This window comes from Caretta caretta, chromosome 3 (genome assembly GCF_965140235.1).
Source record: "Caretta caretta isolate rCarCar2 chromosome 3, rCarCar1.hap1, whole genome shotgun sequence".
NCBI lineage: Eukaryota > Metazoa > Chordata > Testudines > Cheloniidae > Caretta > Caretta caretta.
The window spans coordinates 128262163-128288297 of record NC_134208.1 but is presented as its reverse complement, the minus strand read 5'-3'; the positions used below and the strand labels follow the sequence as shown (position 1 = coordinate 128288297).

General features: G+C 40.1%; 1 protein-coding gene across 23 annotated transcripts in view; it reads right to left on the bottom strand.

Moving 5' to 3' along the window:
• Positions 1 to 26135, bottom strand: part of AFDN (afadin, adherens junction formation factor) — a 219471-nt gene that overhangs the window by 59743 nt on the left and 133593 nt on the right. For 15 of the 23 annotated variants that reach the window (XM_075126862.1, XM_048843986.2, XM_048843985.2 and 12 more), the window contains 8 exons: positions 25786 to 25847; positions 24688 to 24893; positions 21196 to 21216; positions 20298 to 20443; positions 16978 to 17072; positions 14531 to 14796; positions 9836 to 9979; positions 722 to 920 (listed from right to left, as the gene is read on the bottom strand). In XM_075126862.1, coding sequence (XP_074982963.1) covers positions 722 to 920; positions 9836 to 9979; positions 14531 to 14796; positions 16978 to 17072; positions 20298 to 20443; positions 21196 to 21216; positions 24688 to 24893; positions 25786 to 25847 — 1139 coding nt within the window. The remainder of the gene's footprint in view (positions 1 to 721; positions 921 to 9835; positions 9980 to 14530; positions 14797 to 16977; positions 17073 to 20297; positions 20444 to 21195; positions 21217 to 24687; positions 24894 to 25785; positions 25848 to 26135) is intronic. The other 8 variants (XM_075126868.1, XM_075126863.1, XM_075126866.1 and 5 more) reach the window with 1 other exon arrangement.

The following is a 26135-nucleotide window of genomic DNA, read 5'->3' as shown; positions in this document are numbered from 1 at the left end:
AGCACATGATTAACACCACAACCTTACAGTTCTTAAAAGCATCTTCCACCTGAAGAACCCAATGCACTTACTAAACATTAAGGGGTCATTTATGATTTCTTTGAACTTAAGCTGTTCTACAGACAGAGGACTGGCTGTAAAACCAAAGCAGCAGTTCTTGGTAGTATTGTGCCTTTGAAAAGACTTGGTAGAACACAAAGGAGACACACTGCCCTTTCTCCCTCCTCTTCCAGTTTATGCACTTTCTCCCTATTTTCTTTCATGCCATGTTTCTCCTGTCTTTCCTGTTATTTTTCATTTCTGCAGGATCCAAAGTGGTAGCACTTTACAAAAGGAAGGACCACACAGGGAACATTTCTCTCTTTCTACAGGTCCATGTATAAAGACCTTGATGTAGGTGGTTACTAAACACACGCTGTCAACACACAGAAGGTCACTTCAATTATTTAGAAGTCTGAAATAAACATGCACTATGCCAAGGGGATTCACAATGTCATACGAAAGTAAAATTCAGAAAAGTATATACAAGTTTTACATACCATGTGAGTGAGGTAAATTTAAATAGTTTAATGAAAGTGTAAAGCAAAGGATAATGAAATGAGGATTGAACACTATTGTGATTGAGAAAAAAATAATAAATACCTCTAAACATACCTCAAGTTCTACATTTACTATACTAGAGAAAAATGACAATATACAGTTTAATAGTAGCAGGACTGACCTCTCTGGCATAGTGGATCTAAAAATTCTTGTAAACCACTTGGAACATTTCTGACAACATCACATGAATAGCCATCTTCTGGCAAAAGAAAAGGCAGCTGCAGGTCAGGATCCTCTTCTAGCTGGACTTCTCTGCCATCACTACGAGCTAGTTCATCAGCTGTATTTTCTGCAACAGCCACTACATTCTCTATCAACTCCTGGACATAAGACAAAAGGACACTGCTATGTTTAAAGGGCTAAATTAATTCCACTATTAAAAAAAATATATATTAAGAAAACTATGATTGCACCATTAAGCAGCCAAAATTCAGGAAATGACAAAGCTAAAATTGCACATAAAACCTCAACTGTACCCCGATACATGTGCCTATATATTACAATACAAGCTTTATCAAATCCAGTATCATGCAACTTCATTCTCCAACCCTGTGTAGCATCTTCTAATAGCTTCTTTTTTTTAACTTAAGTCAATACACCAATGAACATATATTAGACATTTTTACATGAGGTCTGCATTTGAGAATTAGGATGTGATCATGTAATTAAAAACTATACTGCAATGCATATGCACAGTCAAGTGCACATGGCAACCTAAATTTTGACATTTCTTGTCTTGGGGGTAAAAAAGTGTAATATAATTTTTGTACAATATTTTGTCCCTTTTTGTACAAAAGAAAGATGGGGAAATGCATTAAAAGGGGCTACTTATTCCAGAATATGAAAGCTCTATTAGCTCACAAAAAAACTGATAATATATAATTCCATAATCTGGGACGAGTTAGCTATTTGCTTCCAGAATACCCTGTCCCACACTTCTTAGAAGGTTCACTGGAGGGGGAGCCCTTATTCTGTACCACAGTAAATAAATCCAAAGGGGTCCATACCATAAAAACTTTTGGAATAATCAATAATCAGAGTGATGCTCCCACTTGCACATACTATATAGTGCAAAGCAGCCCTTCATATCTTGCAAAGTTTCATGTACAACTTCAGAACACTTTTCACTGTGCAGCTAAATTAGCAACATATGTATACACAGTGAGGTCTTTCCTTAATTGAGCTTTTTATGAGCTTAGCACAAGAAATTCAAAAGTTAACAATTGTCACAGTGTTCACTTTTCATCGGAACATTCAAAGGGAAGACCATCTTCATGCCATGATTCTCTCTCTGGTTGCTTCCACTCCAGAGCGGTTCAAACACCACCACATTTTAAAAAAATAAATAAGACATTTTGTCTCTCTCTTCTTATACGCAATCTTCTAAAAAAGTCACAGCAGGTCAGAGAAACCTTGGAAATTTTTAACCTGAAATGTGAATGTTTTGAATGTACAAGACACTCCTCAGATACAGTGTTTAAGAAGCAGTTATTAAAGACCCCACCATGCTACCCATTCCTCAGTTCCTCTCCAAATCAGAAGAAATTACTTTTAACACTCCAAAGTAGAACTGGGGGGGGGGGGGGGGGATGTTAAATTAGGATATACAAAAGCAAAACACTTGTTACTGGCAAGTAATTTTTTTCTTATGACTGCCTCTGCAGATCCCCACCGCAGTGGACCAACTTAATAGCAGTAATAATCCTGAGAATAGCTGAAAAGTGAGTGACTCCTTAATAAGCATGGATGACTAGGTATCATCAGTACATAAAAATGCCCTCTCTCTTCCAGCTCCCTTTCCACAATGATCCATGCATTTGTCACCTCCAGGCTGAATTACTGTAACTCACTGTATCTGAAGGTGAAAGTCAAGATAGAGTACAGGTTTCAGCTGGTACAGAATGTGGTTGCCTGCCTTCTCCATGGTTTAGGTCGCCATGAGCACATCAGGTACTCGACTCCTTATACTTCAGGGGTTCTCAAACTTCATTGCACTGTGACCCCCTTTTGACAACAAAATTTACTACACAACACCAAGAGGGGGGACCAAAGCCTGAGCCCTGCCGCCCCGAGCCAGGGGGAGGGAGGGAGAGGGGAATCCGAACCCTGCCGCCCTGGGTGGGGGGCCAAAGCCGAAGCCCAAGGGTTTCAAACCAAGGAAGGGGACCTGTAACCTGAACCCCGCCACCCAGAGCTGAAGCCATTCAAGCTTTGGTTTTGGCCCTGAGCAGTGGGGCTCAGGCTTCGGTCCCGGGCCCCAGCAAGTCTAACACCAGCCCTGGCAACCCCATTAAAGTAGGGTTGCAACCCACTTTGGGGTCCCAACCCACTGTTTGAGAACCCATTATACTGGCTTCTAGTCAGCTTTCAATGCCAGTTTAAGGCTTTGGTCCTAATCTTCAAAGCAACTAATGGATCAAGCCCTGGTTCTAAATTACAGACCAAATTTTGATCTATGAACCATTTTGACAGCTGTGCTTCTCTGGGACAATACAGCTCACATGAGAATCTTCTTCAGCTATCCCTCGGTGCAAGGATGATGTCTGCCAAGAGGGTTCATTGGTGAGTTTTTAAGTGGCTGAAAAGCCCAATTCTTGCCCTGCAGAGTTTCCCACAGCAGGTGAGGGCTGATAGAGTACCTGGGTTTTCCTGATGCTGAGAGAGAGAGAGAGAGAGATTCAGGCTGTGATAGGCATCTGCAAAAAGATTTAGGGTGCTTTGCAGGTCAGCCTGTGTGTGTGCAAGAATGAGAGTCATCTGCATACTGAAGGTCAGTGATGCCAATTCTCATTATCTTAGATTTTCTTTGGAGACATCGAAGATTGACAGGTTTCAGAGTAACAGTCGTGTTAGTCTGTATTCGCAAAAAGAAAAGCTTGTGGCACCTTAGAGACTAACCAATTTATTTGAGCATAAGCTTTCGTGAGCTACAGCTCACTTCATCGGATGCATACTGTGGAAAACACAGAAGATGTAAGGAGAGTGATCACTTTAGATAAGCTATTACCAACAGGAGAGTGGGTTTGTGGGGGGTGGGGAGAAAACCTGGATTTGTGCTGGAAATGGTGCAACTTGATCATCATACACATTGTAAGGAGAGTGTTCACTTTAGATAAGCTATTACCAGCAGGAGAGTAGGGTGGGGAGAGAGAAAACCTTTTGTAGTGGTAAACACCCATTTTTTCATGGTTTGTGTGTATAAAAACATCTTCTGTATTTTCCACAGTATGCATCCGATGAAGTGAGCTGTAGCTCACGAAAGCTTATGCTCAAATAAATTGGTTAGTCTCTAAGATGCCACAAGTACTCCCTTTCTTTTATCGAAGATTGAGGAGTTCGCCATCCATACGATACTCAATCCTGATTCCGTCAGGAAGGCAGTCACGAAAGAGAATCAGGATCACGGCAAGGTGAATGGAGAAGAGTGTTGGAGCAATGATACAGCCTTACTTGACACCGGTGCTAATGCTGAATGGTTCGGTCTCTGAGCCATTGCACAAAACGGTGGCTGCCATCCCATCATGGAGTAGCCTGATGATGGAAATGAATTTCTGTGGACAGCCAAACCTACCCAGCACCCTCCATAAAGCATCATGATTGATAGCCAAATCGGCCTTGGTTAGGTTGATGAATGCCATGAACCGTTCCTGGTGTTGCTCTCTGCACTTCTCTTGAATCTATCATGCCACGAAGATCATGTCAGTTGTGCCTTGGGATAGCCTGAAGCCACACTGTGATTCAGGAAGGAATTCCCCAGCAAGGGAGAGGAGGCGGTTTAGTAGAATCCAGGCAAGAATCTTCCTTGCGATGGAGAGGAGAGCAATACCTCTGTAGTTCCCACACAAAGATTTGTCCCCTTTCTTGAATGCTGAAACAACACTGGTGTTCTTAAAGTCAGGTGGAATTTCTTCACAGGTCCAGATTTTGTCAAGGAGTTTGCAAAGTTTGTGCTTGAGCATTGTTCCACCAGCTTTAAAAAACTCCGCTGGGATCCGTCTGGCCCTGGTGCCTTATGATTTTTTGTCTTCGTGACGGCATGCCGGACTTCCTCAGAAGATGGGGGATCAGCAAGGTGTTCCATTGCTGAGCACTGTGGAATAAATTCCATGGTGTCTTCAGAAACTGTGGATTCACGGTTTAGTAGGCTCTCAAAGTGCTCCTTCCAGTGTTGTCTAATGGCTGCATTGTCCTTAAGGAGGGCGGAGCCTTCCTGAGAGCGTAAGGGGATTGGCCCATATATAGCTTTTGTTGCTTGAAAGAAGCTTCTCATGTCATCCTGGTCTACGAAACCCTGAATGTCAGAGGCCTTCTCTTGCCACCACTGGTTTTTGATGTCATGTAGCCTCCTTTGGACTTTGGCTTTAAGCAGGTGATAGGCCTCATGTTTTTGTTTATTAGAGGAATCATTTTGCCATTACAACATGCATTTGTTTTCTTCTCAATTAATGCTAGGATTTCCTCATTGTTTTTGTCAAACCAGTCTTGGTGCCGACGAGTCGAACACCCTGTTTCAGCACGTGCATTGTGAACGGTGTTTTTAAGTTGATCCCAATGTTCTTGAATGTCAGTGATATTGTTAGGCAGGTGAGAGTCTCTCAGACAGATGTTGCTGGAATGTCTTGCAGCTGGCTTGGTCTTGAAGTGCTTTGACATTGTACTGCTTTCGCTTAGTCTTTGGGTGTTTGTGGTGTGGTGGAGCGAGCTGCAGGTACATGACTGATCTTTCTAATCTATGGTCTGCCCAATAGTGATCGGTACCTCTCATAGCCCGTGTTATACAGACATCAGTAAGGTGCCAGTGTTTGGACCAAGGATGCTTCCACGTGGTCTTAAATTTGTTACTCTGCCTACAGATGGTATTTGTGATGAGCAGGTCATGCTCCACACATTTGCTGAGGAAGAGAATACCATTGGGGTTTACATTTCCCACACCTTCTTTACCTATTGTGCCTCTCCAGAGTTGGGAATCCCATCCAACTCTGGCATTGAAATCTCCCCGCAGGATGACTTTGTCTGCCATAGGTGTGGCTGGGAGGACTATATCAAGAGTTCTATAAAACTGCTCCTTACTGTCTTCCTCATCGAGTGTGGGGCCTATGCGTTGATGACAGTAGCGTACTGGTTGTTGCTAAGCTTGAGCCGAAGAGTCACAAGACATTTGTTGATCCCCACAGGAAGCTCCAAAAGCTGTCTGGCGATCTTATTTTTATGGCAAAGCCAATCTCATGAATGCGTCTCTCTTCAGGTGGCTTTCCTTTCCAAAAGGAGATGTAGCCACCTCCATCCTCTTTTAATTGGTCCTCATCAGCCCGGTGGGTCTCACTAAGAGCTACAATGTCAATGTAGTTTAGATGAGCTATTACCAGCAGGAGAGTGAGTTTGTGTGTGTTTGGGGGTGGGGGGGAAGTGAGAAAACCTGGATCTATGCAGGAAATAGCCCGACTTGATTATGTAAAGAGTTGTCACTTTGGATGGGCTAGCACCAGCAGGAGAGTGAATTTGTGTGGGGGGGTGGAGGGTGAGAAAACCTGGATTTGTGCTGGCCCACCTGCTGATCACTTTAGATAAGCTATTACCAGCAGGACAGTGGGGTGGGAGGAGGTATTGTTTCATATTCTCTGTGTGTATATAAAGTCTGCTGCAGTTTCCACGGTACACATCTGATGAAGTGAGCTGTGGCTCACGAAAGCTCATGCTCAAATAAATTGGTTAGTCTCTAAGGTGCCACAAGTACTCCTTTTCTTAATGTCAATGTAGAGTCTTGTCAGTTCTCTGCCAATTATGGTAGTTGTTCTTTCTGGGCATTCACTGCACTGAGAGTCCATAAGGATGCGGACATTCCAGGTGGCAAAATTAATTGTCATACCTCATTTCAGCGGCGGAGTTGAGTGATTCCACTGTATATGGCCATCCAGTCGGATGAGTGAGACACAGCCTATGTTTGGGGCACCTTTTCAAGCTCCCTCCCCATTTGGGGTGAGCAGAGGGGATCCTGAAAAGGCCTGCTCAGTCACAGCTGCTGCTGCTGAAATGCACTTCCATCTCAACCAAGCATAAAGCGATCATCAAATGGCTGCCTCCTGTCTGCAGATTTGTGACTAAAGACTCCCAGAGATCACTGCTCCTGTCTTCCCTGCCACTTAGAAAATAAGGATAAAGGATTCTCAACTGAGGGGATCCAGATATGGAAGAAATTTCCAGAGGAGATCAGGCAAATCCAGAATCTGACTGTCTTTAGGTAATACTACAAAACCTCTTTGCCACCAGAATGACACTAAAAACAATGAAACACTCCCCACGCAAAAAAGCCCATCAACCAATATAAAATGTTGAGCCAAATCACCCTGAAAAAAATCAAAACCAGAACCCTACCTTAAGCATATTTTCATCCCAAAAAGGGGAAAATGCCAGAAACTTCATGAAGTCCATTAGAGACTTTGCTATTGCTATCCATTTTACATGGAAGGCACTCAGATACAACAATGATGGGCAACAGTATAAAACTATGTGTAAGATAGACGTTACCATTAGACACGGGAGACTAAACTACTGCTGTCTCAAAATAATGCTTGGTCTACTCTAAAAAGTTAAATTTATTTCAGCATAAGCTTTCGTGAGTTACAGCTCACTTCATCAGATGCATTCAGTGGAAAAATACAGTGGAGAGATTTATATACACAGAGAACATGAAACAATGGGTGTTACCATACACACTGTAACCAGAGTGATCACTTAAGGTGAGCTATTACCAGCAGGAGAGCGGGGGGGGGGAGAGACGGACCTTTTGTAGTGATAATCAAGGTGGGCTATTTCCAGCAGTTGACAAGAACGTCTGAGGAACAGTGGGGGGTGGGGGGAGAATAAACATGGGGAAATAGTTTTACTTTATGTAATGACCCATCCACTCCCAGTCTCTATTCAAGCCTAAGTTAATTGTATCCAGTTTGCAAATTAATTCCAATTCAGCAGTCTCTCGTTGGAGTCTGTTTTTGAAGTTTTTTTGTTGAAGAATTGCAACTTTTAGGTCTGTAATCGAGTGACCAGAGAGATTGAAGTGTTCTCCAACTGGTTTTTGAATGTTATAATCCTTGACATCTGATTTGTGTCCATTTATTCTTTTAGAGACTGTCTAGTTTGACCAATGTACATGGCAGAGGGGCATTGCTGGCTCATGATGGCATATATCACATTGGTAGATGTGCAGGTGAACGAGCCTCCGATAGCGTGGCTGATGTGATTAGGCCCTCTTAATTGTTCTCATAATTGTGAATCCAGATCAGATGCTTAGGGCTTGTCTACAGCGGCACTGCTCTAGCTCTTCAGTGTAGATGCTGCCTACACGGACAGGAGGGTGTCTCCCATTGGCATAGGTAATCTGCCTCCCGGAGAGGTTTTCTTTTTGCGAATACAGACTAACACGGCTGCTACTCTGAAATCTAAAACGTTAGGTTGACCCAACTAGGTTGCTCAGGGGTGTGAAAAATGCATACTCCCCCAAGCGAGATAGTTAAACTGACCTAATTCCAGGTGCACTTAGCACTCGGTTCACAGAATTCTTCTTTCAACCTAGATACCACCTCTCAGGGAGGCAGATTACCTATGCCAATGGGAGACACCCTCCTGTCGGTGCAGGCAGCATCTACACAGAAGAGCTACAGCAGTGCTGCTGTAGACAAGCCCTAAGCATCTGATCTGGATTCACAATTAAGAGAACAGAGCTTCATGAAAGCATAAACTGAAATCTAGGCAACAGCTTTTGCAAATTTCAAGCAGGCCACAAGAGCTTTAGAGAGTGAGGAGGGTTCAGGACCAAGGACTGATTTGCATCACTCAATAACTCACAGTGCAGAGCCTTGAAAGACCTCAAAGTAGGAACCAACACCTATTTGGGGCCCAAAACACAAGAAACTAACACACAGTCTTGGATCTGAAAAAATTGTAACTCCTTCAGGTCTCTCAAGTATCCAATGAGGGTGAGTTCAGAGCAACTTGGATCCTCTTCTGTTAGAATCTAGGGCCTCTTCTCAGACTTTATGGACATGTCCAGGTGTACTGAGTCTTTTCTAGTATATAGTGAATTCTGGTATCCTGGATACCACTATAAAGTAACCACCAGCAAAGGCTGCTTAAAAAAAAAAAAGAAGCCAACAGTTATTAATGCAAAGATGATAATTTAATCAATTTTTTCCAGGTCTCTAACAGCAAATGAATGATTAAAAAATGATGGGTTAATCTTGCTTGTAAAATGACAGTTTAAATTAAGCTATGTTCTGCAGTAAAGAAGAGGATGGAAAATTGTGTTTATTTTCTAATTTAGGCCATATTCACAGATTTTCAATTGGTAGACATTTAAAATTATGCTGCAGAGTCAGCTCTACCTTGGTTACGAAGACTTTACAAATGGTTCAGTGCAGGAACACTACTAAACAAAAGGCACTTGAATATGCATACTAACACATTTGTTGCTGCTATTAAAATAAAATGTTTAGAACACTAAAAACATTGCTTAAACTTTTACCTTTTTAATATGAAAAACCTTCTTAGGAGAAAAAGCTATTCTGTGACTTATGGCTTATTCTAACACCTCTAAGATGTTTACTCTGCGGGTGGGAGGTGTAATTCCCAGCACAGGCAGACAGACTTGAGCTAGCTCAGCTCAAGTTAGCACACTAAAAATAGCAATGTGAATGTTGTGCCACGCATGGCTATTTCACAGCTACTTTTAGCATGCTAGTTCAAGCAGAGCTAGCTCCAGGCTGTCTACCAGTGCTGGAAATCAAACCTCACAGCTGCAGTGTAGACATACACTTAGTGGGCTTCTGCACACACAAAAATCCCTTGGCTTTTGCACACACACAAAATCCACAGACTTGTCATTAGGCAAGATTTATAATATTAGACATTTTTCCAGTAATTGTTTTGCCTTAACCTTAGAACTGGTTCAGCATGCAAAAGACTGTATGTATCCATTTGTTCATCTGAAGATGTTTCCAACACCCTGTTCTGAAGGAATATGACTTAGATGAAGAATTTTCACCTACTCTTTAGAGAAAGCAAAATATTTGATCCTTTCATTTAATTTCTACAGTAAAGATTTTAACACTATTTCTTACTACTACACTTATAAAAGTGATGGTCAATCAATACATTTACTATTTTACAGGCAAGTGGTGATTAAACTCTATAGCCACACTATTTTCCCCAGAAATGTTGAACAATGCATTAAATGACTTACTGTTGGGATAAATGGTTCATCTGGAGCACAGTGATAATTCTGCAGTAATGCCTGTAGCTGTAGAGAATTCAACTTAAAGCAGGTACTGTTAATATTTGGAATGTCATCATGTGAGTATTTATCCATGGTAAGTAGTGTAGTTGCCTTAAAAAAAAAAAAAAAAAAAAAAAACACACCAGAGACTGAATTATAATTTAAGAATGGAATATAACCAGAGCCCTTATTTATTTCACAGTTTCTTTTTGTCTACAGGGAAGGCAGAGCAGAGGACACCATGCAGCAAGAAGCCAGAATTGCTGCAAAAGTGATGTAAACTTCATTTTCAAAATCCCTCTTCTCTTCTGCTCTGAGGAAGCTCATAGTAGGAAGGTGATATGGAAGGGGGGGGTTCAGCTGTTGTGACCTGCACTGGATGTGCCATGTTTGTCTTTCTTCCACAGGACAGAAGCGACTTTGTCTGTACAAAGTGCAAGCTGGTCTCCATATTGGAAGAGAAGATTGAAGGTCTGGAGCAACAGATAACGACCCTGCGTTGCATACGGGAAACTGAGGATTTTCTGGACAAAACTCAGGATAGGCTTCTAGGGGCACAAAGCTCTACAGATACAGAGCAGGTTGCACAGAGGAGCCAAGAGGCCAGTGAAGAAGCTTGGCAACATGTGACCTCCAGAAGAGGTAAGCGGAATGTCCGGGTTCCAGTAACACAGACACAGGTAACTAACCGCTTTCATGTTCTCTCCACAGGTATCGTTGCGGAGAGCGGACCAGATGATATGTCTGGGGCGAGAAAGCAGATGGAGACTCCGCTGGTTGGAAGGCATGAGATGCGCTGTCCTGAGGTTGGGAGTTCCACGACCACCACTCCCAAGAGGAGAAGGCGGGTGGTGGTGGTCGGGGACTCGCTCCTCCGGGGGACTGAGTCATCTATCTGCCGCCCTGACCGGGAAAACCGAGAAGTCTGCTGCTTGCCGGGGGCTAAGATTCGCGATGTGACGGAGAGACTGCCGAGACTCATCAAGCCCTCGGATCGCTACCCCTTCCTGCTTCTCCACGTGGGCACCAATGATACTGCCAAGAATGACCTTGAGCGGATCACTGCGGACTATGTGGCTCTAGGAAGAAGGATAAAGGAGTTGGAGGTGCAAGTGGTGTTCTCGTCCATCCTCCCCGTGGAAGGAAAAGGCCTAGGTAGGGAGCGTCGAATCGTGGAAGTCAACGAATGGCTACGCAGGTGGTGTCGGAGAGAAGGCTTTGGATTCTTCGACCATGGGATGGTGTTCCAAGAAGGAGTGCTAGGCAGAGACGGGCTCCACTTAACGAAGAGAGGGAAGAGCATCTTCGCGAGCAGGCTGGCTAACCTAGTGAGGAGGGCTTTAAACTAGGTTCACCGGGGGAAGGAGACCAAAGCCCTGAGGTAAGTGGGAAAGCGGGATACCGGGAGGAAGCACAGGCAGGAATGTCTGTGAGGGGAGGGCTCCTGCCTCATACTGGGAATGAGGGGCGATCAACAGGTTATCTCAAGTGCTTATATACAAATGCACAAAGCCTTGGAAACAAGCAGGGAGAATTGGAGGTCCTGGTGATGTCAAGGAACTATGACGTGATTGGAATAACAGAGACTTGGTGGGATAACTCACATGACTGGAGTACTGTCATGGATGGTTATAAACTGTTCAGGAAGGACAGGCAGGGCAGAAAAGGTGGGGGAGTAGCACTGTATGTAAGGGAGCAGTATGACTGCTCAGAGCTCCGGTACGAAACTGCAGAAAAACCTGAGTGTCTCTGGATTAAGTTTAGAAGTGTGTGCAACAAGAGTGATGTAGTGGAGGGAGTCTGCTATAGACCACCGGACCAGGGGGATGAGGTAGATGAGGCTTTCTTCCGGCAGCTCACGGAAGCTACTGGATCGCATGCCCTGATTCTCATGGGTGACTTTAATTTTCCTGATATCTGCTGGGAGAGCAATACAGCGGTGCATAGACAATCCAGGAAGTTTTTGGAAAGCGTAGGGGACAATTTCCTGGCGCAAGTGCTCGAGGAGCCAACTGGGGGGGCGCTTTTCTTGACCTGCTGCTCACAAACCGGGTAGAATTAGTGGGGGAAGCAAAAGTGGATGGGAATCTGGGAGGCAGTGACCATGAGTTGGTTGAGTTCAGGATCCTGACACAGGGAAGAAAGGTAAGCAGCACGATACGGACCCTGGACTTCAGGAAAGCAGACTTCGACTCCCTCAGGGAACGGATGGCCAGGATCCCCTGGGGGACTAACTTGAAGGGGAAAGGAGTCCAGGAGAGCTGGCTGTATTTCAAGGAATCCCTGTTGAGGTTACAGGGACAAACCATCCCGATGAGTCGAAAGAATAGTAAATATGGCAGGCGACCAGCTTGGCTTAATAGTGAAATCTTAGCGGATCTTAAACATAAAAAAGAAGCTTACAAGAAGTGGAAGGTTGGACATATGACCAGGGAAGAGTATAAAAATATTGCTAGGGCATGTAGGAATGTTACCAGGAGGGCCAAATCGCACCTGGAGCTGCAGCTAGCCAGAGATGTCAAGAGTAACAAGAAGGGTTTCTTCAGGTATGTTGGCAACAAGAAGAAAGCCAAGGAATGTGTGGGCCCCTTACTGAATGAGGGAGGCAAACTAGTGACAGAGGATGTGGAAAAAGCTAATGTACTCAATGCTTTTTTTGCCTCTGTCTTCACTAACAAGGTCAGCTCCCAGACTGCTACGCTGGGCATCACAAAATGGGGAAGAGATGGCCAGCCCTCTGTGGAGATAGAGGTGGTTAGGGACTTTTTAGAAAAGCTGGACGTGCACAAGTCCATGGGGCCGGACGAGTTGCATCCGAGAGTGCTGAAGGAACTGGCGGCTGTGATTGCAGAGCCATTGGCCATTATCTTTGAAAACTCATGGCGAACCGGGGAAGTCCCGGATGACTGGAAAAAGGCTAATGTAGTGCCAATCTTTAAAAAAGGGAAGGAGGAGGATCCTGGGAACTACAGGCCAGTCAGCCTCACTTCAGTCCCTGGAAAAATCATGGAGCAGGTCCTCAAAGAATCAATCCTGAAGCACTTGCATGAGAGGAAAGTGATCAGGAACAGCCAGCATGGATTCACCAAGGGAAGGTCATGCCTGACTAATCTAATCGCCTTCTATGATGAGATTACTGGTTCTGTGGATGAAGGGAAAGCAGTGGATGTATTGTTTCTTGACTTTAGCAAAGCTTTTGACACGGTCTCCCACAGTATTCTTGTCAGCAAGTTAAGGAAGTATGGGCTGGATGAATGCACTACAAGGTGGGTAGAAAGCTGGCTAGATTGTCGGGCTCAACGGGTAGTGATCAATGGCTCCATGTCTAGTTGGCAGCCGGTATCAAGTGGAGTGCCCCAAGGGTCGGTCCTGGGGCCGGTTTTGTTCAATATCTTCATAAATGATCTGGAGGATGGTGTGGATTGCACTCTCAGCAAATTTGCGGATGATACTAAACTGGGAGGAGTGGTAGATACGCTGGAGGGGAGGGATAGGATACAGAAGGACCTAGACAAATTGGAGGATTGGGCCAAAAGAAATCTGATGAGGTTCAATAAGGAAAAGTGCAGGGTCCTGCACTTAGGACGGAAGAACCCAATGCACAGCTACAGACTAGGGACCGAATGGCTAGGCAGCAGTTCTGCGGAAAAGGACCTAGGGGTGACAGTGGACGAGAAGCTGGATATGAGTCAGCAGTGTGCCCTTGTTGCCAAGAAGGCCAATGGCATTTTGGGATGTATAAGTAGGGGCATAGCGAGCAGATCGAGGGACGTGATCGTTCCCCTCTATTCAACATTGGTGAGGCCTCATCTGGAGTACTGTGTCCAGTTTTGGGCCCCACACTTCAAGAAGGATGTGGATAAATTGGAGAGAGTCCAGCGAAGGGCAACAAAAATGATTAGGGGTCTGGAACACATGAGTTATGAGGAGAGGCTGAGGGAGCTGGGATTGTTTAGCCTGCAGAAGAGAAGAATGAGGGGGGATTTGATAGCTGTTTTCAACTACCTGAAAGGGGGTTCCAAAGAGGATGGCTCTAGACTGTTCTCAATGGTATCAGATGACAGAACGAGGAGTAATGGTCTCAAGCTGCAGTGGGGGAGGTTTAGATTGGATATTAGGAAAAACTTTTTCACTATGAGGGTGGTGAAACACTGGAATGCGTTACCTAGGGAGGTGGTAGAATCTCCTTCCTTAGAGGTTTTTAAGGTCAGGCTTGACAAAGCCCTGGCTGGGATGATTTAACTGGGAATTGGTCCTGCTTTGAGCAGGGGGTTGGACTAGATGACCTTCTGGGGTCCCTTCCAACCCTTATATTCTATGATTCTATGATTCTGCAACACAAATACTCTGCCTCTAAGTTCAGGAACCAAGGGAACCCTAAACTAGGTAACAGATTAATTTTCCAGCTGCTATAACCATGCAAACTAATCAAACTCAGCGTATCAGGAAGAAACTGATTTGATTCTCTTGGGGAAAAAACACATCCAGATATTCAGTTCATTTTCAGTGAATGATTGCACTAATATACAGAGAGGCTTTTACAACTCTACACACTGAACCAGGGTTCTAGGATACATTTACACAAATGCATCATGTTGTATTTTTGAAAAAACACCCCATGAGGAGGACGTTTCACTGAGAACCAAGACCACCACCACTCACCTGCACTATCCTGCTTAGGTGGCAATCAGCAGCCAGCTCTAGGCCCTGTTTTTCTGCCCAGGCCTCGATATGGCCCAACTGTTGACGGATGATGGCTCCCCAGTAATGCGAACACAATCCGGAATCTGGGTCAGTAACCAATCTATTAAAAAGCCACATGTTGATAAAGTGAAAGAGCTGGGAGAAGAGCTGTATAGTCAGTGCAGCATTCACTCTACATCGTCGCAACAGGGACATAGCTCCAGTTAGTGTATGCAAGACATCATCTACAGAGACAGAGAAGCATGTATTAGTACACATTAGTATTTACGGTTTAAAAAAAAAAAAAGTAGGTTCAGGCATCCAAATTGAATCCGATCACATTAGGTAACTACTGCATGAATTATGAAAGACAAATTAGAACACTGTTCCAGAATGGCTCCTGCACACTTGGTATTTGTTTATTCCATACTAAATTTCAAGAACGTATGAATTAACAAAAATCTATTTTAAAAATAGAAAGCTAAGTGATTAAAGTTGAATCTTCATAGCATTTTATTAAACTATGCAATTACAGAAACCAACTAATTATACCGTTTAGATTCCAACACAAAATAAATACAGTAAAAAATTCTTATAAGTTAGAGTTCCTACACATACAACGCATTTAAGCTATTCCATACTAGTGATAAATAGCATGCTTTTTGGCAGAAGACAAATAACTATTGTTTTTTCCACTTTTAACGGAATATAGCCAAGGATTATATTGTAAGTCCAAATTAATATATGGCACATAAAGTAGTTAAAATTACATACAATGTCCTCTTGCTCACAAATGCCTAGGATGTTTATTATTTTAGTTCCATCTTTCTACCACTACATTATAAATAGACACTTTGAGTTAAAGCTAGGAGGAGGAGTGCAAACTGCTAACTAAAACAGTGCTAGAGATTTCCTGTTAAGAAAGTTTAATAGTCTGTCGGGCACATTTAGTTTTTCAGATGAAGAAACACTATCACTAATGCCCAAAGATGGTGGGATTTGTTTGGGGGCTGGTGAGTTGTGTTCTTTTTTTAAACACACATATGGAATTACGAGAACTTGAAGTTCTTATTAAATAAATCAGCCATGTTATTTTCACGGTTGCTCAAAAGTTTGAAAGTCGTGTGATTGACAAAAATCATCCCCTGAATGTTTCAGTGCTAAAACCTATAAAGTTACTTGAAAATACTTAGTATTTAAACATAGTAAATACCAGGATAAACTTTAATGTGAAAAATGTAATAGTCTCACATCTGACTGTATAGTGCAGACTCACATCATCATCTACTAAGCTTTATATAATTTCAGAAAGATGCAAACATACCCTTTCCCTCCACAGTGCAGGTCACCATGTGATGGCACATTTACATTTTCAGTCAGATCAGAATATTGTACCTTTTCTTTGTATACAACATTATAATTGTGTTGACTAAACATTTTTCCTGAGATTTTAAGTTATTTGCCAGCTAAAGATTATAAGCAAAGATGAAAATGAAGGTTGAATAGTTTTTAAATTGTAAAGAAGGGCTTTCACACTAGATTTAATATGCACTAAACAAAGCCTTTCCCTAGTTTCTCATTTTTTCTTCACATTTCCTAGTTTGTAATTGTTTTTTAAATAAAAGCTTTTTCTTGCATAGTCTTTCTTCCTACCCCTACTTGATCCCACAGTTAAAACATAATGAAATTTCTTGTTGTTTCCATACAACCATTTTTAATGTCAAATGAAAACTTACGACTATCTAGGTTGTTATGTGGCATCCATTACCATAGCAACTGACTGTACTTCAGGATCATGCAAAAGAGGAAGCTGGACAATGACACAAACCCTTATTCAATCCAAACATCTGAGACAACAGTAAAGGAAATACAGAAACTGATAGGGGAAAAACTGCTTTTTAATCAATATTTTTCTTTTTTTTTTTTATAAAGAATTTCTCAACACAGAAAAATGTTTTAATTTCAGAATAACTTTCAATCTTCTTACCCAAAAGATCTAAACTTTATATTTTATTTTAGAAGAACGTAAATGTTTTTTCTTCAAACCTGAGTAGATTATTTAATAATTGTCAGTGGAAGACATACCAGTAAATGCTAATTATCTGAAATTCTACACATGGATACACTCCTCACTTTCCAAAAGCTAATTTCTTTATCTTCAACACTGATTAACCAAACATTTCAAGTGTTCTTCCCGAGACATTAGATAATGTGAGTTTACCTTTATTTTAAAGAGTATTTTTCATGTAAATTCCATCCCAAAGAGTCTAATCTATTATCCGCATATAGTGGATTTACAAACAACTAAGGTGTAAGTGAGAACATGTAAATTTCACATCAGTGGTAAAATAGACTGACTCAATCTATTAACAGTGGCTATAAACTACTGGTTTAATAGCAAGACAAAATGACCAAGCAAGTCTAACCTATTTTAGGCCTTTGAAGATTATTTTCGTCTGGATCATCAAGGAATGCTGGCATGTAATTGTTAAGCTCTGACTGAAGACAGTGAACTAAATATCTGAAAAAGAACACAATTTTGATTATCCAATATAAGGAATTTTGCTTGACTTACATAGAATCTGTTATCTGAAATATATACTGGACCCCCATATAAATTATTTAAATCTGGAGCTATTAGTAGTAATAAACGCTGACATTGTTAGGAAACAGGTACCAATTTGGTTCATATATTGTGGAGTTGTCCCAACATAATGCAATTCTGGAAGGAGCGTAAAATTAACATTTTTAAGTCATCTGACATTTGTACTTAAAGGAGTACACATTTTTCTGGGGTTAGTAGGTAGAATAATCAAGATACCTTATGGTAAGCAGCAATAGCTGTACAGAACCCTGATAGTCAGTAAAAAACTTCTTCTTCAGTGGAAATAAAAATCCAGTCCAATGACTGAGGAATGGTATACTGATATGGCTTCACTGCTAACGATCATAAAGGATCTTCTTTAATAAAAATTGTATAGATTAGTTCACTGATATATGGGCAGATTTTATAGAAACAGCAGAATGAACTGTAGATTAGTTTATGACTCCTTCCCGTGCCTTCGCCCCGCTTCCTTCCGTTCTTCAGTTTCTTTCTATCGCCTTCTCATATTTTTATTCCCTTTTGTCTCTATATTTCATCTTGTATGTAAAAGTTAATACGACTAAAAGTTTTATCCTCTGTATGGTCATTTCTGCTACCTTTTTTAAAATGTTAAATAAAAATTAAACATGTTTGTAGGCATACACACATTAATTATGCATCTTATTTTGCATACTTCCAAAGTGAAAAAGTATAAGCAACCTGCTGTAAAAATTATAAAATGCCTAACTCAATCTTATGCTTATGACTATATCTGAACCAAAATAATGCTCCTCGAAATGATCCAGTATGACCAAAAGCTAATACAAATTTTCTAGAAACATGCAACTAATAATTCAGCAAGCATTAAGACTCTTAGAGAAGATTCTTTGGACATCTGAGACTGAAACTTTCAAATACTCAACTATGTGAATGTCATAAATGAATTTAATTAACGGGAGTTTTTGTCAGGCTAAAACTGACCCATAATTTAAGTTTTGTGAGAATAACCTTACATAAAAATTTAGACCAAAATTTAAAAAAAAAATTCCAGTGGAAGTATTGCAAAAGAATATCTCTAAGTATTTGCAATCCAAACATTCTAGCACTGAGCTAGCATATGAGAACCTGATATTGTGTAGCTTTTTATATTGTTTATTCTTTGCATTTCACTCAGCTTAGAGAAACCGAGAGAAAAGTACATTTGATTTTGAAAATTCTTTCAGTTTTATATTGACTTTTTTTCTAAATATTGTTTTTCAGCCAGATAGTTTTTCATTCATAACATCATTTTTGTGTATTGCAGAATGCTAAAACTGAAACACAACTAGCTGATTGGAATCAAGCTGTAATATTTTCCTCAACTCTTTATGTAATGATATTTTATGTCTTCCTTAAATAAAGTACGATATCCCTAACTTCTTGTTCCATCTTAAAACATTTCTAATCATGGAAAGTACTGATTTTTAAAAATTTTGTTGCAAAATAATTTCAACAATTTCTGGTACACTTTTTGATACTACCACTGAATTAACTTTTTTTTAAGAGCAGACAATTTTTTATGTTGCTAATATTTCATACAGTTGTGTAGTGGTAAAAACGTGGATAAACTAAACTCCATATTCCCCATATGAGAAGTGGGTAAATTCTGTTCATCTCCATTTACTCTTGACTACACTACTGTATTCATGTGTCATAAGTGAAAGAAAATATTCAAGTTACATGAAGTTGGTACTGGTCTCCTGGAAGCTTAGAGGTTACAATGGGAGGATAAAATATATCCAAAAAGATGGTGACTGCGTGTGAATAACTGTTATAGTTAGAACCAATTAAGGAAAAAAAAATATATGGTCATTCTTTCTCAGTCATAAAAAAATGTATAATATGCAAGCTAATGTATGATGAAGACAGAAAGTGACTTTGAAGGTCTGTACACAAGCATTTTAAGCCAGTAATGCAAAACACTGATCTAGGAGAAATTTGCAGTAATGCAAAACGCTGATCTAGGAGAAATTCTAGCTTGACTGAACAATCACTAAGCAGCTTATGTTTAATATCAACCTACACCGTTGATTGTTGTAAGTTGTTATTCCAAACATAATTCTTTACTTGTAGTAATTGATATCTGAAAAGAATATTCTGCATGGGTCCATTTTCATAGGTCTGATGTCTTTGCTCACAAATCAGAGAATATACTAGGCAATGGCAAAGTTTAGAACCATACAGATACGGTCACGTTCCGCAACTGAATAAATATATATATACACACTCACTCTCTAGCCCCAGGCCATCCTCCCCTTCTTCCCGCTTTTTAAATTAAATAATGTGGTACATCACCACCTCATCTGCCAGACATGCCTTCATAACCCTAAAGCCAATCTTAAGAAACAGACACCCTTCCTTCCAAACTAAAAACTCTGAATATTTAACGCTGTTGTAAAATCTGTCTTACTATTTGGCGGTGAAACTTGAAAATTCATTCAGACCTTATCTATATTCCCAGGTTATTTGAGCAACTATCTTCGACATCAAATCACCAGAAATGGGGTGGGAATCACAAATGAAGAGCTTTAGAGGAGGATCAAACAAAAACACATAGTACAGGAAATATGGAACAAAACAGCTCCAGCCATTATTGTGGGCTAATACAATGCGTAGCTGCTGCAGATAACTACTGATTAATCCACAACCAACCTATCTGGGGACTAAGCTACATGACTGCAGATGTTGATCAAAATGTCAGAAACAAGTATGTAGTTAATAGCAACTTTGATTGGTATTTCAACATTTTCATGATCAGATGTGTAGAAATCTGGCTGGCTACCGTACACGATTATAAAAAGGTATGTATGTTGATTTAAACAAATAGAGTTAGCACCTAACCACTCAGGACAGGGTCTCTGTAGAATCTGCTTAGCAAGGAACGAGAAAGTGATGCAATTTACCTTCTCACTACAGTTCAAATGATCCATCTCTATTAAATAACTAAAAATGGAATGCTTGTCCACTCCCCATGCATTTCTTTAACTGGTTTCAATACAACTAAAGAATCATGACATCTAGAACTTAGAAAAAAGTGTACAGTACTTTTCAAAAGTATAGAAATAAAGCCTAATACTTCCACATGGCAAATATACAAAAGAAACAAAATTCTGATGCCCTTACTTGAAAGCCATTTGAACCAAATGTGCCAAAACATCTTGCGCATCTAAAGTAATTCGGCTAAGGTCGCGGTCTTGCTTAATGAAGTTGAGCAATTCAGATGCATTTGCCATCCAAAATGCAAGTGCCCCAGCAATATTCTTCTGCTTCTGTAAGTAAAAAGAGAAGTAGCAAACAATATAGGGTAGGTCCTTTCTGATCAGAAATTATTAGACAAAGAGCTCCAAAGATAGACCAGTACATTTCCCATTTGAAACATACCTCAGATACCAGATATTTGCAAAATATTTTTCTATATATAACAAATGATAATACTGCAATTATTCCAACAAATAAGTTACATTTTAAATATATCCAGTATGTTCAAAATTCTGTCCAGTTGCCATTAGTGAAATCAATGGAATAATGGCATTAACATCTAGTTACGTAATGCTAAAAGATTAGCCATATGCATTATCTGGTAATCTGCGTGTGCGTAAGCACATATTAGCTGTTACCCACTGCCACCCTGATACTGCTAGTCACTGGCTTTGACACCAGGCAACTTAGTATCGAGTACTGATCTATCTCACCATCTCCCGACCACAAATGCCAGGCTAGGCAACCTCAGATGAGATCCAAAGAATAGGAACCACAGACAAAAAAAAAAAAGAAATAAAGGGAAGAAAAAGAACTTTGGTCATTTCATATCCACACTGAAGTGCGTTAAGCAGAAATTATGGAATGCCGATAAAGGTTGCACAGTCAAAAAAGAATTTTAGTACTGCATGTTCCAGTTGCTGAATGAGTGTTATGAACTGTTCAGTCCAGCTGTTTGAGTATTGTATTTTGACATGGAAGCAGCATGAGAAACTGAGCTAAGCCAACATAGCTAGGATCAGTTCCCAGCAGTATATCCTACCTGATCAACCTGGTCTACCTCCTGGAGAAAAACGGACGAAGGAAATCAAACAGAATAGAAGAAAAACTTGTGAACAATCATGGTAGTTTTAGAAATCAGACACTAAATATGAAGGTATAACACTTATGTTCACAGATACACCTAAATATATTTCATCAGTGGCTGTTACACAACTGAGACCACTTATATTTTAGGTAGACCCAGTAATATGACAGCAAAGAACCAAAGTGCCAATTAGTTCAAGGAATGCCCTTGAACCACAGGCTGTTTCGGAGTCAGTGCAACACAGATTTCCTGTAGAGCATCCGCCAAGTCTCTCTGTAGCAGCATGAATGCTAATTCCAGAGAGCTACTTGCCCACACTACTGAAATGAAGACAATGTACAAACACAAACAGGGACAAAAGGAAAATTAAAAAATAAAATGCAAGGTGGGGAACAGATTAATACATGGTTTTCACTTTAAAACAATGGTTTGTTTTTTTTTAACACAATGAAAAATATTGAGTCAAACAAAATACTGCACTGAACTTCTAAAGTTCTGCAACATGCAACCTACACTAACTATACTTTGCCTTCTGCTATTCTAACAGATTTTACTTCGTTATTCAACTTTTTCAGACCCTTCCGTAAAATTACTCCCTATCACATGAAATCTTAATATTTTCTGATGTTTATCGTTCCTACCATCAAAGATACTGAAAATACTTCACAAAATTTTAAGAGAGTAGCTTTTGGAAATTACACTAGAAGTCTCTTTATAGTTCTGATAGGCAAAAATCAGAATTTTGACCAGTATCTCCTCTTCCCAGTCCCTGGCACAGATATTTGTGTGCTTTCCTTCTCTAGCTCCTCAATTTGGCTACAGTGATCTCATCCTATCTACTTCTCTTGCCCCACTCACTGTACAAATACTGTCTAGAGTGCCTCTCCTCCAACTGCATCCTGTATATCCCTCCAAACCAGCTTCCACCAATGGCTCTCAAAGTCTCCAATGAACTCTTCCTGGTCAAAGCTCAGAATTAGCAAACTCTGTCTTTATCCTCCTTAACCGTGCTCCTCCTGAAATCTTGTCCCCCACTTGGCTACCATGACTGTCCTTTCCTGGTTCTTCTCCTACTTCTGTTATCACTCGTTCAGAAGATTATCCTCATCCTCCCTCTTCAGTGGGGGAGGGTGGTGTGAAGAAGAGGGGTGGTTTACACAGGGCTGAGTCCTTGATTATCTCTTCTCCCTTCAGGCCTTGTCTTAGAGGGAGCTCATTCATAATTTCAACTATCATCCCTATGCTGATGTGCCTCAGATCTACCTCTCCACTCCTGACTTGCCTCCTTCCACCAAAACTAAGTGTCACCTTCTCTCTGACTCCTCATGGATGTCTAGCCATCAACTTAAACTCAACATGGCCAAAACAGAGCTCTTCATCTTTGCCTCTCAAACCCTCCCACTGCCACTCTTTTCTCAGTCACTGTGGAAAACAGTAACATTTTCCCTGTCATTCATGCCCAAACCTGGAGATCATCTTTGACTCAGGCCTCTCCGTAGATGTTCACATCCAGACCATATCTAAAGCCTGCCACTTCATCCTGGATAACATGCATAAGATCAAGCCTTTCCTCTCCATTCATACAGCTAAGTCTCTTATCTTATCTAAGGATCTCCTTATTTCTATCGTGTCTGCTGCAACATTCTCCTCTATGGCCAAGATGAATTCCACCTTTGTCCACCTACACCCATTCAAAACTCTTCTGAAAAGATCATTTTCCTAGCTCACCACTTCAATCATCATCACACTTTGAATCCCTCAACTTGCTACCCCTACATCATCACATCAAACTCAAACTAATTGTCTTCACTTTTAGGGCTTCTCAGGGTCTACGAATGCCCCATTTATTATCCCTTATTGTTTTGAGACATCAGCCTCTGTTCTCATTCTTCAAATATTAAGTCCTGATTTCCCTTTTATAAAAATTCTTACAAACACTACTGCACTTTCTCCAATGCCACCTTATGCATGGGAGGAGCATTTTGTAAATATCTGCAAAGCCACCTCGTTGTTCTCCTCCCTTCTTAAAACTCTTCTTCACTGTAATGCCTATGAAAAGTTTAGCAGTTGGTTTGCTGTGACCAGTTTTTCATGCTGACCAGCACAGTTTCATTATGCTCCATCTATTTGTTTTATGCATCTGTTGTTTACAGTTGTACACTTAAGATTGCAAGCTCTTTTGGAGCAGGGATTATGTCTCTTTGTTATATGTTTGTACAATGCCTAGCACAATGTGGCCCTGAGCCTCTAGGCACCAATGAAATATGTAAATCATAATACACAAATTTAAGTATATAACAATAATTGATTTATTGATAATTTTTAAGAAAACACTTATGTAGTCTTGTGTTTTATGTATTATAAAGAATAGGGATTTTAATTCTCCCGATGAGAAAAATCTGCAACTGATGAGTTAGTGCTATTAGTATAACACACAATATTATAACTACTTTCTCAGGATATTACAGTAAAATTAAATACAGTAAAAATATAACAACAACAGTGAAGAGACAGTACAAGATATTCCTTTTTAGATTTCAAAGTCAGGACTGTGGATCTGATCCTGCATTCCTTGTAAAAGCAAAAATGCCATAGGCTTCAATGGGATTTTTATATGTGCAAGGAATGCAGGATCAGGTTTCATATTATATACTAAAACTTTTATCCTGATATCTTAAATTTCTCTTTGTGCAAGACGTGCCAGTATCAAATCAATATATTTGAGAAAAAAATTAAAAATACTAAATGCTGTAATATCTTTGTGTGTGCATAAGAGGAACAGGACCAAAGTTCAATAATTACATTCCTTTTTTAAGCTAAGTATTTTCTGTACGACACATGATCAATTTTCTATACAACATGATCAATGTAAATGCCTGTATTTATAAAGCATTACTAAAAAAGCAATTACAAGTCACATTAGAAGTGGTTTCAGAGTAACAGCCGTGTTAGTCTGTATTCGCAAAACGAAAAGGAGTACTTGTGACACCTTAGAGACTAACCAATTTATTTGAGCATGAGCTTTCGTGAGCTACAGCTCACTTCATCGGATGCAGTGGTGGATTAGAAGTGGTTGAGGATCAAAAATACTTAATGGAAAGACTGATTTTAGAACTGTTTGGGGTGTGGTTGGTTTTTTGTTTGGTTGTTTTTTTGCTATAGGGAATGGGGCAACAATGTGGAGGTGGAAAAAAAATCACCTTTACTCTCATCATATAGGTCTTCATCAAAGCCACAAATTTATCCTGAGGGAATGTAGTTTACTATCTCACAAGAGAAAAAATCTTTACTAGAGAAATAAATACATTACAGGCTCATACTCAGCAACCTTTTGAGTGAAACCCTAGAGTGGGGGGAAAAAAAGACTTTTCTGAAGAAATTTAAGTTATAGTCTGCAATGTATATATTTTAAATTCCTTTGACATGTCTCTGCAGATCAAAACTCACCTGTATAACTCCTTCCATCATGCTCACCATCTTGTTGACTATTGCAATGACTTTGTGAGTACGCTCAGTAGGACTGATGTCAGGTCTGTACTGGTTTGACAATACATACCGACACGTCATGTACAAAACATAAGTAGGTGATAATTTAAAATGAACTGTCGAGCTGTTGGTATAATTAATAATGGCAGATAAGAAGGCATCTTCAGCTGTGGAAACAGACAAAAAAAAGTCACCCAAGGATTGGAAAAAGAAAATAAAATTTCATAATTCAATGAAACAAGGTGAGTTTCTTCTGGTTTTTTTTTTTTTGTTTTATTTAGCTCATATGTTCTTATTTGTCTAAACTATGCACTGCAACTACTGAAGTAGGACAATAAAGAACCCACATATAAGCTAGGTAGGAAACTTTATGTAGGAGGAAATAGCTCTACGTTATTTCCCATTTATGTACAGTAGAACCTCAGAATTATGAGCACCAGAGTTACGAACTGACTAGTCAACCACACACCTCATTACAGCGTTCTAATAATGTGAGGTTTCAGACAATCACCTGACCTGAAATTTTCTTATACAACTGGTGGAAGTTTTTAAAAATCCACAATAATGTGGCACAGCCAAGAGTCTACAATATTTTTGACAGTAAAAAACCTATAGTCATCTAAGCTAACATTTTATTTGATACCCTTTATGGAATATTAACTCAACTGGCCTTTTGACCAAGATCTAGTTTATTATTAACTTACAAACTAGTATATGTGGAATTTTTTATAAGAGGGGGATGGTTTCAATCTGATATCTCTTTTCTATTAACTCTGGTTCTAATTTAATTTATTTTAGAGACAGGGAATTCCAATGTGGTTGCAATAAACTATACAGGGACCCATCTAGAACTTGAATAATTTTTCTCCCCTCTCCACGAAGCCAACCATATTGGTAAAATAAATACCTCTTTTTAAGTGATTTCCAAACTTTACTTATAAGCTTCCTTTTGAATTTTCAAAGTGATTGACTTTAACAGAAAAAAGTTCACTTTTTAACCTTACTGTTATATTTAATATTTTATTTTAAATGGTAGTTAAAGCTTCATTAAATACTCACAACTTTCCTTGAATTCGATGCTTGCAGGTAATATCAGTTCTGGCCCAACCATATCCTGAGGTCTAAAGGAAGAGGGTACATATTCAAAAAAAACAAAAATAAAAAAACACCAATTCACATAGATAAAGTTAATTCAACTGTCAAATGATGTGTTCTTCTCCAAGGGCTTTGTTTCTGAACCTCTATACAACATTTTCCAAAAAAGCATATACTGCAAATATACTTTCCTTTTATTCAACTGCTTGCCCCCAACCCTCCTTTTAAATCCACATGCTGTGCTTGCTTGCAAGACAACAGATCACAAGAAACCTGAATTGTGGAGTATATTATTAATGAATGTCCTCATTTTC